The 21,845-nt window shown below is 29.8% G+C and overlaps 3 protein-coding genes across 5 annotated transcripts in view; 2 read left to right on the top strand and 1 right to left on the bottom strand.

Annotated features, from left to right (window-relative positions):
• Positions 1–21,845, top strand: part of LOC105838994 (ADP-ribosylation factor-like protein 4C) — a 77,974-nt gene that overhangs the window by 21,849 nt on the left and 34,280 nt on the right. The window lies entirely within an intron of this gene.
• Positions 1,693–6,881, bottom strand: LOC118645458. 2 transcript variants are annotated; one of them, XR_004963146.1, is made up of 5 exons: positions 3,468–6,881; positions 3,051–3,178; positions 2,806–2,961; positions 2,215–2,730; positions 1,693–1,888 (listed from the first exon to the last, which is right to left on the bottom strand). XR_004963146.1 is itself a non-coding variant. In XM_036286506.1 (4 exons), the coding sequence occupies exons 1-4, from the start codon at positions 3,593–3,595 to the stop codon at positions 2,537–2,539; spliced, it is 606 nt and encodes a 201-aa protein (XP_036142399.1). In that variant the 5' UTR covers positions 3,596–6,881; the 3' UTR covers positions 1,895–2,536. The 2 variants fall into 2 exon arrangements, 1 of the variants encoding a protein (XP_036142399.1); XM_036286506.1 differs by lacking the exon at positions 1,693–1,888 and having other exon boundaries at positions 1,895–2,730.
• On the top strand, positions 17,120–17,704 carry LOC118645785 (vicilin-like seed storage protein At2g18540). The gene is made up of 2 exons (XM_036287494.1): positions 17,120–17,141; positions 17,223–17,704. Exons 1-2 carry the CDS (start codon positions 17,120–17,122, stop codon positions 17,702–17,704), a joined length of 504 nt encoding a protein of 167 aa, XP_036143387.1.

A 21,845-nucleotide genomic window follows, 5' to 3' on the forward strand; every position in this document is an offset into this window, starting at 1 on the left:
AAATCTACATTATTAGCTGAATTACAACTATCAATTGTAATATCAAGATCTTCAAAATCCTCATAACTTTTAATATTTGGTTGTGCATAATCGTTACTTGTGGAAGGTACAGATTCTTTTAGAAGAATGCATTTTTTTAAATGTTTTGTAAAGCCACAATATGTTCTAAAAACAGCAGGACAATCTGTATTTGCGCAACATTTTAAAATAAGATTAGAGCTCTCAAACAATATATGTACATCACGTAAGTGACGACATATGTCTTTAATCTTTAATGTTTTATATTTGCATAAGTAACACTGAAAAAACATTTTTAATTACAATTTTATTACGTTGGAAAAAGCGTAGAATTTACAAAAAAAGAATGTTAATTTTAATTAATATTATTTTATTATATATTCTTATTTTCTAAAATAAAAAAATTATACATATATGTTAATATAATTTTCTTTGGCGTTTTTATCAACAAAGATATTGCAATATAATCAATTCTTGCAAGAATTAAACTTTAATACTATCATAAGATATTATAATTAGACAAAAATATATTATAAATATATATAATATATATATTTTTCGATGAAAATAAAAGAATTTAAAATCATACTAAAAATATAAATTAAAAAGTTATAAATTCTTTTAATTAGTTAATAATTTGTTTTTTGCAACCTCAAGTTTTGGGTGTACTTCAATTAGTTTACTTGTACACTTACTTGGAATTTTGTAATAATAATGTTGAAGAAAAATTCAAAAATTTTTAAGATCATTCTCAAATTCGACATGAAAAACATAGTGAGCTTTGAACAAATAATCAATTGACTTAATTATATCATTCGTTGGTAGTAAAATAAATTTCTTGTTTATTTCAAGAAAACATTGTTCAAATGCTATTTTGTTAGGACCGACAACGACAAGTCTTGGTTGATTAACGTTTTCATTTGAATGCAACGGTGTTCCGTTCTGAAAAATGAAAAAATTATTAATGTTATATAGCGTTATTATTATTAATAAAATAAAATTAATTTTAACATTTAAAATATATAATTATACGAACCTGCACAAAAACAATCAATTTTTTGACAATATTGTTTGCTTTATCTCTTGCAGCTAATTTTTTTCCTCTTGCTGTTAATGGTAACAATAGTGTCAAGGCAATAAAGGAGTTAGTAACACGACTCCATTCTTAAAAATAAAATTAAAACATATTGAAACATATTAAAATTAATTAAAGTATTAATTTAAATGTAATTTTATGTTAAAACATAATTTAAATGAAAAAATAAACACCAAGAGATATGTTATTCTTTTCAGTCTCGTAAACTGATAAAATAGCATTAACATATTCTACATATATTTGGCAAAATTTGTCTTGTTCAACTTCAGGAAAAAGTAGATTAAATTCTACATCAATCTAAAACTATATTTTTTATAAGATACTTTATAAATATTTATTCACAGTTATTAAATTATATAAAATCCAAATTACTATATATACATGTATATAATATATAAAAAATTACATATAAAAATAAAAAATTTTAAAAAACTAGAAATTAATCATGATTGTTACCAAATCCGGGATGTCCAAAAATCTCGGAAATACATTAAAAAAATTTTCATTCATATATAAATATCGTCTAACTTTAAAAGTTTCTTTAGTTTTTTCTATAATTTTATCTTTCTGTTCCAATGTTGCATGTTTCATAAAATCTATAGAGTCTTTAATAGTATCTGTTTCATCAGCATACTCAGTTCTTATATTGATATTTTCGATATTTTCTTTTTGTTTTTTATTAAAAACAATTTTTGAAACGCTTTTTTTTCGTTGTACGTTCGATAAACGTGAAGCAATATATCCAGTACTAGTTTCAGGATTATAAAAATGTTCCTATAAAAAGACATAAATTAAATTTATAAATAAAAATATATTAATAAAGAAATATTCAATGCAGAAGTATACAGATTGTACAAATTACATTACATTACATTATATAATTACGTATAATATGAAATTTTCCATATTATCAGAATAATTTCTTTTTGTAATTTTTTCAAGACTAAATTCAAATTTAACTAACAAAAGATTGTTGGACGTCCAGTTCTAAAGATATTTGAAACCAGAAATTTATTGTATCACTTAAAAGGTGATATGAATAATTTGAGAAACCGCAGTATGGACAAAGATTAATATTATAATAATGAAATATAACTTACATAGCCAAGATCACCTTCAGTGTTTTTTAAATTTGGAAAGAGGTCAATAATAGCTTGTGCATAACTACATTTTTCATGAGATAAAATTTGTCTGTTTACTTTCTCTTTATATTTTATTAAATGTTGCACAACAATTTTTACTACGAGCCTTCTACTCTTTTCCGATAAATATTTATTTTTTTCATAATCGTTAAGTATTTCTTGTCCGCACGCCGAATCTTTTATTATTTCACGTAATTTCTAGAAAAAAATTACAATACGTATTAATAAAATAATAAAACAAAATAAACGTAATAAAGCAAAACAAAAAGAAATTTACTTATCATACATTTTTTGATATAATTTCATTTTCCAAAGCGGTAGTATTTAATTTGCATTTTTTTGAGGATGATGCATATTCTTCAGGATCACTATCCGATCTAATATCAGAAATATCTGATACTACAATAGAACTATCTGCATCTCTATCTGAACTTGTAGATGGTATATTTATTTCTTCAGAAGTTTGCGAAAATGCTAAAAAAAATCATATTAAAGAAAACTAATTTAATAACACTTATTATAATAAAATAAAAATCTTTTATATCTTACAGATATCAATGATATTTGTAACAGTTTTTATTTTAATTATAACTCCTTGTGGATTTATTCGAACATAATCCAATAAAATATCTGATTCCAGTTTAGCATTGTTTATGTCAGTGAATATGAAATCTGTATTTCTTAATGAGGGAAAAGTTTCTTCGGCTATAGACAATACATATATTACTATTAAATAAAATAAATAATGCTTTAATGTATTAATGTATATGTTTAGAAAATATATTAAAAATAACCTTTTACAATAAAATGGTGAAAATTACATGGCTCTTCAATTTTTACCCATACTTTATCATCTTTATATTGCAAAACGCAGAATAAATAATTTATATTAATTTCCTGCATGTTTAACGATAAATATAGACTGGAAAAATAATGAAGATTACGAAAAGACTAAAATATATGTAGAAAATTAAATTGTAAATAATAATATAAGAATAACACAAAACATATAAATATAGATATAAATAGATATAACAAAAAATAAACATATAAAATAAATATGCTTCTGTGATATTAGCTCTAACATTATTTTTACATTACAAATGAAAATATCTCTTTAATGAATTAAGAGTATAAAATTCAAGCAAGGTCTACAATAAAATTATAACAATGAAGAACAATGAAAATTTCGATGAAAAATTTATACATACGGAATAAGAATTTTGTCCAGAGTTTCGTATTCGCACACGATTTTACTCTTGCGTAGAAAAATAAAACAATCCCCTTGTTTTTCAAATTCGTTTGGCGCTATTCTGCGACTATAATTTTTCATCGACATAGTTGATGTTTATACAATTAAATTCGTTTTCAATGGAATTAAATAGCCGGCGAGCTAATTATTTGCAAATCGTCGTCACACAGCCGTATTAGTGATGGTCCTTAATTTTACTTAAGAAGTTATAAGGACTAAATCACAAGATTTCGCATAATACTTACGATGGTCGTAATCGACACACTGAGATCACTGAGTGGGAATTAGAAAAATGCTTCTTATGCAGAAAAAAACACGGTAGTCTCAAGCGATAACTTCACACTTACACATAATCACTAAAGTGAGAAAAGTGAGGTACATACGCTACGCCATCCGTGTTCGCTACACGCAGGGACTTGTTGGTCTGTTGCAGCGGCTATAAACACGAACGTCGCGTTGCGTGGGGTTGGGGGGAATCAAACGATATAAGACAACGATTTCTTTATAATAACATGAGAAATATGTTCATTTAATATATGGTAACTGTTACAAAGAGGAAAGTAACATAATTTATTTGTTCACTTTAACATATAAAATACGTCACCAAGATTTCATGTATTTACGTATAAATTGTGTTATTTTAACTTTTAAAAATAGTTAATATTAATTTAACATACAAAAGTTCAAATAACACAACAGTAATATGGTAAATTAACACAACTGTGTTAAAAATTTAACACAAAACTTTTTACAAGGAAAAATTTTAACACAAATACAAAATATTTTTTACTGTGTAAACTTGACGCAACTAAAAGTTTCTTAGAATTTTAAACAATTACGATTAAAATTCTGGTAGGTTTTTAGGGTTTCTGATGGAAAGTTATATTATTCAAAGAGATCACACAAATAGTTTGCAAAAATGTAGAATCGGTATCGAACATCTTGTAAATCTCATGGTCGAAAAATTTCTGGAGTTCTGAATAGTTCTGATTATATTTCTAGGTAGTTCTCGACGAGTTCTCGCAAAAAGTCTTATAAATCAAAACGTTTTGATCAACGGTTTGCAAGGTACTGTCACATATTAGAATGGTGATCGTAAAAAATTTTTAAGTCCCATGGTCGAAAAATTTTTCGGAGTTCCGAACAATTTTGATTACATTTCTGGATAGTTCTCGACGAGTTTTAGCGAAAAGTCTTACGAATGAAAGCGATCAATGGTTTGCAAGGTATTGTTACGTATTATAACGATGATCGCAAAATTTTTTAAGTCTTGTGGTCGAAAAATTTTTTGGAGTTCCGTATAGTTCTGATTACATTTCTGGATAGTTTTCGTCGAGTTCTCGCGAAAAATTTTACAAGTCAAAACGATTCGGTCAACGGTTTGTAAGGTACTGTTACATAATTAAATGGTGATCGCAAAATTTTCTAAATACCGTGGTCGAAAAATTTTTTGCAGTTCCGAATAGTTCTAATTACATTTTTGAGTAGTTCTCGATAAGTCTGGCGAAAAGTTTTATAAGCCAGAACGATTGGATGACAGGATAAGCAGATACATGTCATTTTTAACTGATTTTGAAATTTTGTTTATAGTTCATAATTCTTTAATTTTTTGATCTAAATTTTTTTTATTCGTCAAGAACTCTGCGAAATAAGTAAAATAACAATAGAAACATCTCACAACTATCGTATCTTAAAATCAAATTTTTAATAATTTTTAATTTTTTTTAATCGAAATTTTTTTTATGCTTCAGGAACTCTAGATAATCGTGAAATAAAACTATTGAGCCATTCAAAACTATTCGAATCTGAAATTTCGATAAGAAGTTAGCATCCCATTTTTTAAATTTTAATTTCCGACCGTTAATCAACAGAACTCTTTTTTTAAACTACACAGAATTCTTTATCTCTTAAAAATAAAATCGGAACTCATATCAGAATTTTAATGTGTGGGGGCTAACTTAACACACGCGTTAGAATGAACATTGCAAGACAAATTATTTTGGAAGCGTCTTCGATGAGCTGCTATTTTTTACTTATTTTAAAATTTTTTTTAATAAAAAAATTATTGCATATTATATAAGTGTTCCTCTTTTATATGTAAAGGTTTTTCAATAAATAAGTTCATTCAGTTTTACTCATTTAAAAAAATTTACCAATTTTTTGCTTTCCTGATTGCCCACAAGTCTTTAAGCTAGCTAACAATAAGTTATATTATTAGAACATATCAAATTATATATGGGTATTTGCTAATTATTATTATATTTTGCTGATGAAAGTATACGTAATTTTTTATGACTAATTTTTTGCTCTAAAATTTCTTATAAAAATGTTACCGATGGCCAGATAGCTTAATATTAAGCCATTACAAAACAAGTATGTATATAAAACAAATTAAAGAATTAATAATATAAATTATTTGTTATTTTTCGCTCTCAGTTGTAATCGAAAGAAGTCATTTTTCACAAATAAATAAATATTATTACGTAATATAGCTATAAGAATAATGTTTACTACAAAAATTAGTTGCTCGTATGAGAATGGTATCTAAATGTTTCCTAAATTTTTTTTTTTTGAAGATATTCGGATTATTTTACTATCAAAATAAATTTATGAAACGACATACTATTTAGTCATTGCTCAAATAAGAATGGTATCTAAACGGTCCGTGATGTTTTCCTAACGGTCCGTATTTGTTTTCAAGATACAAAGGCACAGAATATTTTCCTAACAAAATAAATTTAAAAAACAACATAAATTTATCTACCTATTTGTGATGTACTTCACTCTTGTAGTAACTAAATATTATAGATTTATGTTTTATAAATTTATTTCGTTAGCAATATATTCTGGGTCTTTGGAGTAAATAATTCAGGGAACATGTAGATGTCATTCTTATGCGAGTAACTAATTCTTTTAATGCATTTTACTTGTGTAGCTTTGATATTACGTAATGTTATGTATCATAATTAATAAACTGTAATTAATAAAAATAAACGAATTTGATAAAACAAAAGACAATGGGTAAAATTGGCCGATTTTGGTTCCACAAGTGTAAGTTAAATACGTGATTTTACGTTTCTTGAATTGCTGAATATAATGGTAATTTTCTTATTTATCTAAACTCATAAGTAATAATAATTTGTAAATATTAAAAGTTTACAGGAAAAATGAGTTTGATACATTGATAAAAAAATTGCTCATGAAGATAACTAATATTTCTTAAATTAATTTATTATTTATTATTCAAGTTATTTTTTAATAGTTTTTATTTAATAGTTATGTGTTAATATGTGAACCTAAATTATTGAATTTGATTTCTATTAATGTAAATTAACTTTAAGTGTTTTAACTTACTCTTTATCTTATTGTAATTTTAATTTCTAAAATCTGAAAAAGATAAAAGTAAGTGAAACTAAAATTAAACTTGATTTATTTATATTTTATAGCAGAACTAGATGTTAGTTTGACAATTTAAAATCGTCTTAGCAATATTCCAGTAACTTATTAAATGATAATTGTATAATATTATTTTATTAATACGAGTACAATAATTTATATAATAATATAATCAAACATAATTACTTTTTGAGAAAGGTAAAAAAGGCGCCCAGTGTATGCGCGCGTGTCTGCGTACGCGTGTGTTTGCATGCATGCGTGCGTGCATGCGTGCGTGCGTGCGTGCGTGTGTGCGTGCACGTGCTTCTTTAAGAGGATGCTAAACTGGTCGCCAAACCTGATCGAGGTCAATAACGTAGAGTCATTCGTGCACAACGTTAACAAGATTTTGTATGTATTTGTTTTACAGATTTAGAATACTTTTCCAGAATTTTCCAGAATTAAAATATACGTATTAATGTCAGTCTATAAATTAAATCTTATTTCCGAGAATTAAAAAAAATTTTTTTAGACTGTTTTTTTTATCATTCTGTATCTGGATTTGTTAATGAAGTCTGTTTAGTCTAAAAACTTTTTTACGGTTTTTAATTGTAATTTGAATGTGACCCTATTACTCAATTTATTCCAAAGAGGGGATCGAATACCACTTATTTGTATGTATAAGCTACATTATTTGTATATGAAGCAAATATTTCCATGAGCAGATATCTTTGAACTTTTTTTGCATTTTTGGTTTTGAATTAATTATCTCTCGCTTTATTTCTTACCGTACTTTGAACGTGTAAAATAATTTTCAATTCTGTAAATTTAATTCGGAAATATTTGATTTAACGGAATAGTCGGTAAAACAGACGGCTTTAGGATTCCCTTAAGGAAAACGCCATAATGTTATATAAAGAGTGACTGCAAAAACAGACCAAAAATCGCCTGTTTTGGCCCTTTGGATTTTGTTACTAAATGATAGTTTATCATGAAATATTAATCCTTAGAAAATTTTGAATTAAGCCGGCTTTTTGTTCCCGAGATATAAAGGATTAAAGTTGTTAATTTCATCAACTTGCATATTTGCTGTTTTAAGATATTCAAATGAAAAATTACATAATAATAAGTCTAATAAACATTATATTCATTAATTAATACATTTTCATTAATAAAAACGTATTTATTCATTAATATGTGATTCTATACACGAATAGATATTAGTATGTATAAATATGAAAAAGATATATGGTTACATTGCATGCACGCACGCACGCCCGTACGCTTGCACGCCCGCACGCACGCACACACATTTGGTAAAACAAATTTACAAATTTTTCTATCGCATTTACAATATAAACAATTTTGTAAATATTTTGAATATTTGAAATAGAAAGTTTACGTAAGGTTTCACTGCGATGCAGAGATTAGTTGTTTTATGTAAACAAAGTTTATTTGTTTATTTACGGAATAATTAAATTTAGAATTGCAACAGTTTTGCATAAATTATCTAAAGTATTTATACAAAGAGAAATTATTTACAATCATAAATTTACAATCATAAATTTGCGATTAAATTGACAAACAATTCAATATTTAATGCGTATAAGCATGTATAAGATTTTTTCTTCTAAAGAAGACTAAAGGAATTATTATATAAAATTAACATTTCTGCAATATAAAGTAAAAATCAAAAATAATAAAATTGTGGTTAAGTTTTGATTATAAATACTTAAATATTTCCGTAAATGTTTAAAACATGTAAATAATTAAACACTTATAACTAAAAATAAAGCCTTTATTACAATTTTTTTGAATATTTTTGAATTTTTTTGAATTATTAATCTTTTGAGGCACGAATTTTTCTAATTATCGGTACTTGATGTAAGAAAACCCGGGGCAGAATGAGATAGTGGGGTAGAATAGGATAGTACTATTATTTTCATTGTATGATGCCGCAACCGTGCGGAAAATTTGTGAACTGCTTCAACAGGTTGTGATAAGAATGAGGCAATTTCGTAGATTGTAAAGATCATTTCTAAGTGAATGAGAGTTGCGAAGTAACTCGGGTCGATTTTGAAAGCGAATTTATAAATTTCACATGAAAGTTGATTGAGATAAGCTAATTTATCGTTACGTACATAATTTTAAATACTGTAATCGCTAAAAGTACTTATAATTAGATGGTGTTTTTCGATACGATTTGTTTTTAAGATTTTTCCCTAATGCTTACATGAATTTTCTATCGTATACATGATCGGGGCAGAATTAGTAGCGTACCTAAGCTTGAGGGGCAGAGGGGGCAAAGAATGAAAGGGGCGCCAATTACATAAAAAATATAGCTAATATATAAACTCTATTTCTTTTACAATTGAATTATAATTCAAATAAAATAGAAGAGGGGAAGATGCTGGAAATAAAATTTTATTTCAATTTAAATCTCTCGTTTTCTAAACAATTTAAAACGTTAGTAGTATTAATTATACTTTTCTGTATAAGTTAATATTGCAACAGATTATTGCAAATCTGTTTTTATTTCTATAGCAGAAAAGTAAACAAGAATTAGATATTAAAACATTTATATTATGCAATTTCCAATTAAAGAAATAATTACATAGGTAATTATGAAAAAGATACAATAAAATAAATACGGCGAAACAAAAAATTTTACTTTTCAAACTACAATATATAGGGTAAAGGCGGGCATTATGGCCAGGCAGATAATATGGCCACAATGCCCGTATTAAATATTCTAAACATTGATAAACATCGATAATGTATAAAAACTAATTATTGCAGCTATCCTTGAAGTTTGGTAACAAGAACGGGAGCGTCCCAGATGCGCACAGTAATAAACGGACATAGCAGGTTGAGTGAAACGGACACAAACCAAATGCGCACAGACCAAATGCGCACGGACCAGATGCACACGGACCAAATGCGCACGGACCAAACGGACACAGTAACCTACAAACTTACCAAATGGGTTGCGACTTTTCGGGTACCTCTACCGACGGGGTGGGTGCAGGAGGAGGGGCGAAGCCCCCCTTGCACCCCCGTGTGTGTGTGTGTGTGTGTGTGTGTGTGTGTGTGTGTGTGTGTGTGTGCGTGTGTGCGTGTGTGCGTGCGTGCGTGCGTGCGTGCGTGCGCGCGTGTGTGTGTGTGTGCAAAGCATTCTCTGCACCACATAGGTTTGGTCCGTGCGTATTTGGTCTGTGTCTGTTTCATTCAGCCTGCTGTGTCCGTTTATTACTGTGCGCATCTGGGACTCACTCACAAGAACCTTTCTATTTTGTTGTTATTTGTGATTTGGTGCTTCATTGTTCTCTATAATCATCAAAATATACATATCAAAGTCAGACATCGCACTTCCAACTAAGCAAGATTTTCAAATTAAAACAAAATAATTTTGGCTTTTCTCATTACACATTTTAAAATCTAAACCTTGGCTATATTTTTATGATAAATTTATTGTGCTTTGCCCATTATTTTTGTAATTATAATGCACATTATTAAATGTATGCTCGGCGGCTAATATGGCCAGTCAGTGCAACGAGAGAGCAGCGAGTATAACAGAATGTAGAGTACGCCAGTGCTGAGAGTGACAATAACAGCGAAGCAAGAAAATAGTGATTGTGAGAGCACGACAGCGTTACGTAAAGAGAGAGAGAGAGAGTGAAGAGGAGAGAGAGAGAAAGAAAGCAAGCCCGAGATTCGAGCGAGCCGGCTAACCTCACTCCGACGTTTCAAATGTTTCAATGTTTATGTTCTGTACAATTAAAATTACCTCACTTTTGTAAAATTTTACTGTTTCGTACACTTTTCTTATAGTTGGCCATATTACCCACTTCACGTTTAATATAGCCAAAACGCATGCTTTCAGATTTTTTTTTCTTCGAATATGGATAGATTTTAATTGATCAAGACATTTTGTCATTAAAGTTTATTAAATACACTAGAATTTCAGAAAGTTACGAAATAAAATAGCTAGCTGTTTAAAAATTATGATCTCAAATAGAAATTATGGCCATAATGCCCGCCTTTACCCTATAGAAATTATATAGAAACAAAATTATGCTTTATAAACTATAAATTAAAAATTTTTAAGTCAACTCTTCGATTTTTAATATTTTTAAATGTATCTAGTACATTGTCAAAATTACGATGACTCGCATATTCTGATTCTATGCTTAAAACAGTTAAGTTAGAAAGTCTTTCTTGTAGCATTGTCGTTCTTGAATAAGTTTTAATACGTTTTAATTTACTGAAATTCCTTTCGCTCCTGCAGTATTTACAGGCAATGTTAAAAATATTTTATTTAGTTTTGTCAAATTTGGATATGTTGTTTCTAAATCATTTAATAGTATGAAACTTAATACGTCATCTACCGTTTTAGCTGGAAAATCAGCTTTAAAGGACTTAACCAATTTCTAAAATAAAATATATTCGTTCACTACGTTTGATTTTATGTCTCTTTGATAGAATATAACCAAATCTTTTAGGGCATTCATATTATCTTTATCGCTATCATTGTTAAATATATTCAAACAAAAAAATTTGATTCCCAAATTCAAAAAATCTTCAAACCTATTTTCAATTGCATTTATTAATGTGTCTAAAACTACATAATAAACCTTAAAATATAACTCAATATACCCCTAGCTTCAGATGTTAGCTTTCCAATAGTATTAACAATTTTACCAATAGAAATTTGTTCTAACGTTTTAATAATAACTTTCAAATTGATGGAATTTACTGCACTATGATGACTACTCCATCGGGTAGTAGAAATTCTTTTTAATGTTAATAATTTATCGCCAGTATCATTTATTTGTTTTTGTACCTCTTCAAACAATTTTAACCTAGGCAAGCTTTCAGTAATATATACATATATTTGTTCTAAAGTACCGAAAAACGATTTCACATCGGCGCATACATTTACAGAATCGATAAGCGCTAGGTTTAAATTATGCGCACAGTAGTGCACAAATATTGCTTCAGGTACATCATTTTTTATTCTTGCCTGCAAGCCAGAAATATGGCCCGACATAGTTGATGCTCCATCATAAGCTTGTCCGCGACATTTTTGCAAATTTATATTAAATACTTTTAATTGTTCGATTATTGAATTATAATAATCTTCAGCAAAACAACCGACTAATGCCACAAAAGCAAAAAATCTTTTATTCACTTCGCCATTTTCATTGACAAATTTAATTGATAAGGACGTTTGTTCTACTCTGGACAGATCAATTGTTGAATCTACTACAACTGAAAAGAATTGAGATTTTTTTAACTCACATATGTCTTTTTGTACTTCCTTAACCATCAAGTAAAATAAAAATTTATTTTGTATTTTCGGACTTGTATATTTTGCATATTGTTTAGAATTGGCTAAGTGCTTAGATAATACCGAATCATACCTCTTTATGAGCTCTAATAATTTAATGAAGTTACTTTTATTTGTAGAATTGTCATCTTCTCTATGGCCCCGAAATGCCAAATTTTGTTTCGCGAGAAAAAGTGCTACATCTAAAAAATTTTTAAGCGCTTCTTTATTTTGCGTAATTTTATCTTTTTCTGCTTTTAATGGCTGATCTCAAACTGTTTTATTTTTAAATAACCTAAATTTTGTGATCGCTAAGTTATTTTGAGCATTTATGTGATTTTGGCTACTGTCATGCCGACATATTTTTTCGATGCTTTTTAAAAATTACGGAAACCTTTTTGTGCATTAGCCCACGGTGATTAGATGTTTTATCATATGCAAATAACCAACATGGAAAGCAAAATAGTGCGTTAGCTCGTGGAGAATAAACCAACCAACTTCGTATGACGTCGCCATTTTTGTACCAATTAGGATTAAATCGCCTATTATGAGAGTCAACGGGAAAATAATTATAATCGTCTTTAAGACCTGGCTGATAAGCACCTTCATTGAGTAAATGCCTGATGTCGTCTGGTTCCATCGTTATATTATTTTTAAATAAAAATGGATCGGTAGCATGTGGATGAAAAATTAATCGGTCGGTCCTTAGTCAGTTTTTCTGGCATTATTACTTCAGCGATTTCTATAAAAAAATATTAAACAGTACAAATATTAAACAATGCAAATTAGTTATCCTTTATTGATTATGTTTATTTTAAATGCGTTTACCATTATCTGATTCTGCTAGTAAAATTATCTTCTCTGACTATATTTTCATGTTGCTTATTTTTATTATTATTACTTTCGCAGTTTTTATCGCCCTCGTCCACAATTTGCTTTTTGTCATTTGTTATTTTTGTTAAAATATTTTGGCCGCCGTAGAGATTATTTTCGTTATAGCTTTACTTATGTGATTTTCGTCGCTCTCGTCTTCGTTTTGCTCTTCATTATTTGTTATTTTTGTTGAGCAACTGTGTACTTCAAGATTATTGTTGTGCATTTCAATTGATGCTGATGACATTTGATTCTTAAATAATGCTACCAACGATTGAGATGTGCTAGCTGCTACCTCTAATATTTTTTTCTTACTCTGCATTCTATTATGCTCTTGATGCTTTTTTACGCTTCTTATTATCTGCATTTATCTTAATAATATATAAGTCTCACGTTCTCTGTATTTCAGTAACAACTGACTAGCTTATAAATAAATTATACGCTCTTCAAATAGTGGCAGGGTGACACTCACAATTTGACACGGCGTCTTAATGTCTCCAACCGCGAGAGGTGCGATTGTTTTTAGAGGCGCTGATTGTTTTAAAAGACAATTAGCGCCTCTTGCGGTTGGAGACATTATGCCGTGTCAACCTCGCGCTTGTCACTCCCTCTTCTTGGGGTGCGTTCCACTTAAAGCTCGCAACGACCGTGGAATCATTTCATCCTTGTTGGTTATCAAATATTAAACAAGGATAAGCAACGCTCATGAGCGTTGCGGGCGTTAAGTGGAACGCACCTTTGGTGATACTAATACTCCCAGCAGTGAATTTACATAAGGGACAACATGGCCAGCCGTCAAGGGTGGTAAATTCAACATAAAAATTGTAATTGAAAAATACGATAAAAAAGAAGAATAACAAAAAAGTGTACTTTATCACGTATTTTTCAGTAATTTTTTTATAACGTTGATGACTACTGCCAACCCTTCAGCCTCCACCTACACTTCTGCCAATTTTTTTTCTTCATTACATTTACAAAAACAATGTAAATACCAATTTTCAGCCTTGTACCTTATCATGTTTTTTTCTTCAAAATTTGTGTGTTTGGTCGCCCACCCACGCTTCCAGCCCCCAGACTGCCTTCTGCCAATCGGGCTTTCTTTTAATTAAGAATAATACTAACATTTTAAGCATAAATTAATAAAAACCCTTGTACCGAGTCACGTTGAATTTTTATCGCTGGCTCTTGGTCTATTATATGTATAATTTTCTCATATATTATTGATATATTGGATTAACTTGCTGGCTCTTGGTCTATTATATGTATAATTTTCTCATATATTATTTATATATTGGATTAATTTAGATTACAATAATTTTGGGGTGTGGGTACAGGCGAAGGGACAGAGTTCTTTTTCTCTGAATGTTATTCAGGATTAATAATGAAAAAGTAATTTTGTTTTGCTCGAACTAGTATATTTATTTATAATATATTTTGTTTATTTATAGCATATTTAGTGCACCTACTTTGAAATTACACTAGCTCGTACGACGTTTTATATATCCTTGGTGAAAATAAAATGTAAAAGGAACGTTAATAAAGCGGTAAAATAGAGTGTAAATCAAGTATCAAGGGGGAGTAAATCTAATGTAATCGAAGAACTAATAAAAGCGTAAACGAAACTTTTAGAAAGCGTAGATTGGCACATCAAAACGTTAAGAAAGTGTAGATTAAACATTAGAATTAAAATGAAAAATTATTTCTGTTTCCCTTTTTTTGCACACCACACATTTGTATATCTGTATAATTATTTACATATTTAGTATGCGTCTTAAATTCGATTATTTTATCGTAATTACTTTTCAAATCACGATTTCAGCGTCTAAGTTGTATTCCTATTTAAAAAATGTTATTAGAATAAACATTTTGTTAATTTTAAGCAAAACTTTACTATTTATTTAAATTCTTAAATGACCTACCCTTTTTCCCCCTGACCAAAGATTACATCTGGTTCAGTCCCGAGTTAAAGTGATTCAATTCGCTGACTCGAAATTTGGACTTACGAGCTTACGAGCGCACGATTTGGAAACAGGATTATAACGGACTTATCGGCACATATTCCAGTTACAAAAAGTACGTTCGATCTGAGGCACCTTTCCTCATCTGCGTGCCTACGGGAGTTGTAAGTTTTGTTACGTTCTTCCTTGCCTTATCTGCATTTCTTTGAAATATTCTCCCAACCATTTAAATAAAAATTTTAATTCTATAAGGCTGGACGTAACAAAACTTTTTTTTCATTTTTGGTATAAACTCTATAACACAGATTGATAGTAATGCCCATAACCCTCTGGGTACCAAAGTACCAAGGGGTACCAAAGTTAATGTAACTCTGGCAAATTTTGAAGTGTGCGCCGTTTTTAAACGGAGAGAGGTGGAGGAGCCGGATTCGAGGGGGGGGGGAGGGACTTTGAAATTCTACACATTAGTCAAAATTCAAAATTATTTTCAAATTTCAATTCTTTTCAAATTTCAATTCTTTTCAATTAGTTCAAAATTCTTTTCACGGGTATTTTTCATCTATTTGGTATAGAATGTCACAAAACTGCAATATTAGGTAAAATCAAATTTTGCATAAAAAGGATTTTAATTGTTTTTTCGTAAAGTTTAATGCAAAATCTTATCACTTAACAAAAAATAAGTGAACATAAAGTGTTATTTGTTACTTTAACCCATTATGTCCCGTGGTGAACAAGTCACAATATCGAAAAAGTGTTAACGCAGTTCTTGGTAGCGTTCTTAGCAATGATTTTTGCAACAAAAAGTTAGTTGCAAAAATTTTTTAACAGTTTGTTATAAACAAATTAACAAATAATTATCCTAGACTAAAATAAATCACGCCAATCTTTTTTACGCAAGAAACCACGACACAAACATGTATATATTTACGTAAATACCTCTATTTATTACAAAATATTTTTAAACAATTTCTACGTGCATGTAACTGCTCTCTCCCACAGCGAAACAAGTTACGATATCAAAAAAGTGTTAACATGGTTCCTGGCAGCGTTCTTAGCAATGATTTCCCAGCAACACAAAGCTATAAAACAAATTAACAAATAATTATTCTAGACTAAAATAAACTACGCCAATTGATTCTACGCGAAAATGTCCCCATTTATGCACATAGAAATTGTCTATAAATTTTTTGTAATAAACAGGTTATTTAAATGGACATATTGTATGTATTTTTGGCGTGGTTTTTTGCGTAGAATCAATCCAAACAAAATTACTTTTTTTAAAAACAATTTAAAAAAGCGCCAAGTGTGTGTACGTGTGTAGTTCTTTAAGGAAAATACCAATAATAAAGGGACAAAAAATTTTTCTGTACGAAAATAATAATATGAAGTAAATGCGCCAACTATAAAAACAAATATTTATACAAAATTTATTTATTATTACTTTTCAATATTACAAAAAAGCGTTTAAACGAGCTTAATAATTAAAATCAATCAACGGAATTATAGTGAAGCAAAAACATAGCGTGCCCGGTGTGTTAGAACGTAATAAACTATCAATGTTATACAATATAAAAATTATTTGTACAAATAAAATAATGAAAAAATAATAACCTATCATCAAAAACTTTACAAAGATAAAAAAGATATGTCAAGTACATAAACGAGAGAGGAGCGTCGCGGTTGTATAGCAGGAGAGATATTCGATTCCGATTTTAGAAGTGGCAAACAGATGTAAGAAAAGCTTGAGAGGGAGGAGATATAGAGTAGCGGGAAGAACAAGAGTAAAAGTGATCGAGAGATTGGAGGGAAATTGAAGGGTGAAAGAATAGTCGGCAAAGGAAGATGATAAGTGGAGTGAAAATAAAAAGTGAAAAGGCGTGAGAATGACGCGGTGGAAATTGGTGGAAAGAGGAGACAGAGATGGCGCCAAAAAACAAAAAAAGAAGGTTAAGATAAAAAGCCGAGGCTGGAGGATGGCGGTGTAAATGTAAAATGGTTGGGTGCGCAGTATATCGATATATCGATGACGGATCGAGGGAGAGAAAAGAGAAAGGAGAAAGGTGACGAGGCCAGGAGATGACAGCAGTAAGCGATGAAAGTAAGAATCGGAGAGTATGCAATAGATCGATATATCGATATAAGGATCGATAAGGATCGATTGTCGAGTGACGAGATATAGATGGAGGTGACAAGAAAGTTAAAGCAGTCAGGAGATCGGTGAGCGAGGAAGACGATTGTAAGTTAGAAAGTGGAGAGGAAAAGAATGGAGGAGATCGTTGGAGAATTAAGAGCAATAAGGAGGTGTCTAGAGGAGATGACGGTGATGATAAGAAAAAGGTGTGTGAAGGAAGTGAAAAAAAAGATGAAGAGAGGAAGGAGAAGAGATTAGAGAAAGGAAAGAAAAAAGAAAAGGTGCGGAAGAAAGAAGAGGAAGTGGCAGGGAGAAGAAAAAAGGAAATGAGTCGTAACACAGAGGAGTGGGAGAGCAAGAGGAGGTCGGAGAAAAAAGAGGAGAAGGGGACAGACTGCAAGGTTAGGAAGCAAAGGGAAGAGCAGGAGAAAAAAGTGGAGATTGAAGAAAGAAGAGAGGAAGAGGAGGAGAAAAGAAGAGAGAAGGGCAGTAAGGAGGAGAGTAAAACACGGGGGATCCGGAAGTGTTAGAAGGAGAGGAAGGAAATGGAGGAGAGGTAGGGTGGAGAGAAAGGATGGAGCTTGGAGGAGAAAGAGGGGGAAGTCAAGAGAAAAAAGAAACGGAAAAGGAAGAACAAGAAAAAGTTAGAGAAAGAGGGAGTGAAGAGAAAGACGAAGAGAGAAGAGAGGTCGGAGAAGATTAGTGACGAAGGAGTATAGTGAAGGAGAGGGAAGGCAAGAAAAGAGAGGAGCAGGAAAGGAGGGGAGAAGTAGAAAGGAAGAGTAAGAAACAGAGTACATGAAGAGAATGCGGGGGAGGCAGGAGGAAATGGAGGAGAAAAGAAAAGAGGTAGAGACACGAGAAGAGAGAAACAGAAAAAAGAAGATTGAAGAAAGAAAGGAGGAGAAAAGAGAAAGGGAAGAAAGAAGAAGGGAGAAGAAAAAAATGGGGGACGGAAGAGGACAGAAAGGGCACAAGGAGAAGATGGAAGAAGAAAAGAAGAGTGAGAGGGGTAAGGAGGATGCAAGAAAGAGAGATAAGCAGGAAAAGTGGAAGCGGAGGGAAGATAAAGAGGGGAAAGATATTAATAACATAGTCTTTTTTGCTTCACTATAATCCCGTTAGTTGATTTTAATCATTTAATCATTTAATCATTAAGGCCGTTTAAGCGGTTTTTTTGTAATAAGTTAAAAAGTGATTTGTTAAAAAGTGATAATTAATAAATTTTGTATAAATATCTGTTCTTATAGTTGACTTTTACTTCATATTATTATTTTTGTAGAGAAAAACTTTTTGTCTTCTTATTTTTGGTATTTTTCTTAAAAAAACACACCTACACACATTTGGCTTTTTTAAAAAAGTAATTTTGTTTGGATACACATTTTACAGTGCTAAGCATCTTTTTTAAAGAGTTTATACGTATATTTCTTTATAAAAGTTTTTATGGACATGCTTTTTATTCTCTCTCTCTCTCTGTTATTTTTAATCGTTCTGACGATTTTTTTAGCGACTTTTTAGCTTTAAAATTTATAATATTAATTACTTAATATTACATTTCTTTAATATTAGAACTCTTAATTAGAATTGTATATTGGATAAGAAAAAAAAGGTTGCCTTACTTACGCAAAAAGAGGGGGAGGGGGAAGAAGGTAGGAATAACGAGGAATATCAGGTAATAATAAAATAGCGAATTGTGTATAATGTCTATGTATGTATAATATATACACACACATATATATATATATATATATATATATATATATATATATATGTATATATATATATATATGTATGTATGTATGTATGTATTGCCATATATATCCAATGTATATCCCATATATACATCCATATAGTATATCCATATAGTATATCCATATGTTACATCCCATATATACATATATATATATGCATATATAATTCTGAGTTTTTTCCTGTCGAATTAAAAAAATGCGTTAAAATTGATTAAATTTATTCGGAGATATGAACGACAAAGTTGAAGAGTTATGCTAACCTTGTTTGGTACTAATCGTAACTTTTTTATAGTTGGTACCCTGAGAGTTAAGTTTATATTTCGGAATTTGAGTTGCGATATCTTCGCTCGTAGGTACATAGAGATGAAATAAAAACACTTTTATAATTGTATAATTCAAATCCAAGCTATTTATTGAACTTAGTTAAAACTTAATCAGTTCAGTTATTTTTGAGATCTAATAATCGGGGATGCTTACAAATCGTGTATATATAAACATTTACATTATTTTGTGTTCATTTGCAACGTGTCCATCTGCACTATATATACACGCTTATAAATCGTGCATATATAAAAATAATCATAAATATTACACAATCAGTCTTGCGTTGCGCGTTTACTTTTAGCGTGAACCACTATCCCGTTTCTCTTGATGAGAGAAGGCAATTTGGACTAATTTTTAAAAATTACAGTTACTTGAAATTATTTTGGTAAAATGTGAGTTATGAAATATATATTGGAAGACAGAGACGTAAAATGTACAAAAATACAATAGTAAATATGTAAATGTATACATGTAAACATGTATACACAATTATAATAACACGTATACAACAGAGAAACATAAACGGTAGTGCAGCACTAAATGGCGCACGCGCATTTTAGAGAGTCGATAATGCACCATGGAAGTAGCTAGCACTAAGGGAGAATTCAGACTTTGGCAGAAAAGCAGAAAGCAGAAAAGCAGAAAACCAATCAGAACTCGCGTTAGTAGTCGACAGTTTCTGAAGCAGAAGAGCAGAGTGCACTGTTTGCTACCAGCACGATACTAAATTCTGATTGGCTTCTGTTTTTCTACTTTCTGCTTTTCTACTTTCTGCTTTTCTACCAACGGCTGAATTCTCTCTAACGCTGTTCATCATTAGTGATTCTTGATGCAGGTATCTCAAAATTGGACACACGGAGAATTCGCGTTTCTCTTTTTCGTATTTATGAGCGATGTTCGTAATATCGCTCGTACAATTTAGCGGTGATTCTAGGTTTAGTATGTCACAGGTATCAAATAAATTAGATCTTTATACAAGATGACTTGAAATCAGATGTTCATTTTATGACAGTTTTTAATTAAAAATTGATGTTTTTTTTAGCGAAAATGTTGATGTATTGATGAGTTTTAAATTACAATCAAAGAATTTTCTGCAAATTAAATTGAGGAAAAATTAAGTAGAATTAGAAAAATTAAGAAGAAAAAAATTACATTTTTTAAATCAATTAATTTCAAATTAAATTTATTTTAAAAGATTATAGGATTTCAGAAATTAAAAAAAGTAAAAATATTTTCCAATAATAATATTGTAAAGTCGACTAACTGGCAAATCTTTATTGTTAGATATTCAGAATACACAATGTTTTGCCCTTAATTTTAAGTCCTTATCAAGTGAAAAAAGAAAATCGCAGGGTACGATAACGTCGAATCAGGAAACACAATCCATGAAACTGTTCCTACAGAGTTATTCTTTTATCTACAAAATAAGTATAAAATGTAAGGATATTCAAAGACCAAAACTATTGTTAATCCTGTGAAAGTTGTAAAAATGTTTAATTATTGTGAAGTTACGTGTCTCCTCGTTACGGACATAATTAAAAAATTACGAGGAACTAAAATTTTCCTCCTTTCATTACAAATTTAAAAAAACAAGATGTTATATAGCATCTGGGGCTCGATTCTTGAATTCATTCGCAAGAAAACGTATGCGCAAATACCCGCTCTAACAGAAAATTTGCAAGTTTATTGGTTAAAAGCCATACGATAGCCAATAAATTTTCAACTTTTCTGTAAAAACAGAATTTGCGAATACGTTTCTCTTGCAAATGAATTCAAGAATCGAGCCCCTGTACTCTACCAATGTCAATATGAGACTGAATGTAAGTATGTACATATGGAAACCGAAACGTTTATAACAATAAAGAACATACTTTTAAGTCAAGTTTATAATATTATTACATATATCAATCAAGCTCTGTGTATCTTTTTGTTGAATAATTGTGAGTTCTTTTTTATGAAGAACATTTTCGCAATTTCTCTTTTCTTTCGATTCTTTTCTATATTCATTATTCTTGGTGTCGACCATTGGAAATTGTGATTGTACATTGTGCAGGATTCGCTAGGTATATTAAGCTGGCTGAGCAATATCATCAGAAAACATTGAATTCTATATCGGAATTATTTGTTATTTTTGCCGAAAATAATTTTTTGCTCCAGCCAAAAAAATTACCGGTGGCTAGACAGCTTAATATTAAACTATCTAATCATTACAAAAAACCATATATGCACTAAACAAATTAAAGAATTAACGATACATGAATTATTTGCTAAATATTTGCTATCTTTTGGTGACAAAAAATGTTTTTGCTCCGGTTCCCAAAAATTATCTGTGACTAGATGGCTTAATATTATACTGTCTAGCCACTAAAAAAAACGTATATACACTTAAAAAAAACGTATAAACAACTTAAAGAATTAATGATATATAAATTATTTGCTAATTATTTGTCACCTTTTTGGTGACAAAAAATATTTTTTTACTAGTCAAAGAAATTACCAGCTAGATAGTTTAATAACGCATTAGATAGTTTAATAAAGCATTTTAGTCACTGGTATTAAGCTATTATTAAGCTATTAAGCTATTAAGCTATTTAGT

Source organism: Monomorium pharaonis, chromosome 5 (genome assembly GCF_013373865.1).
Source record: "Monomorium pharaonis isolate MP-MQ-018 chromosome 5, ASM1337386v2, whole genome shotgun sequence".
In the NCBI taxonomy this organism is placed as follows: Eukaryota; Metazoa; Arthropoda; class Insecta; order Hymenoptera; family Formicidae; genus Monomorium; species Monomorium pharaonis.

Coding starts and splice junctions, on each gene's coding strand:
- LOC118645458 (XM_036286506.1), bottom strand. CDS start 3,595: ATGTCGATGAAAAATTATAGTCGCAGAATAGCGCCAAACGAATTTGAA. Junction 3,179..3,467: donor CTGGACAAAATTCTTATTCC/GTATGTATAAAT, acceptor TTATTTTTCCAG/TCTATATTTATCGTTAAACA. Junction 2,731..2,805: donor TACAAATATCATTGATATCT/GTAAGATATAAA, acceptor GATTTTTTTTAG/CATTTTCGCAAACTTCTGAA.
- LOC118645785 (XM_036287494.1), top strand. CDS start 17,120: ATGACAGCAGTAAGCGATGAAA. Junction 17,142..17,222: donor GACAGCAGTAAGCGATGAAA/GTAAGAATCGGA, acceptor GACGAGATATAG/ATGGAGGTGACAAGAAAGTT.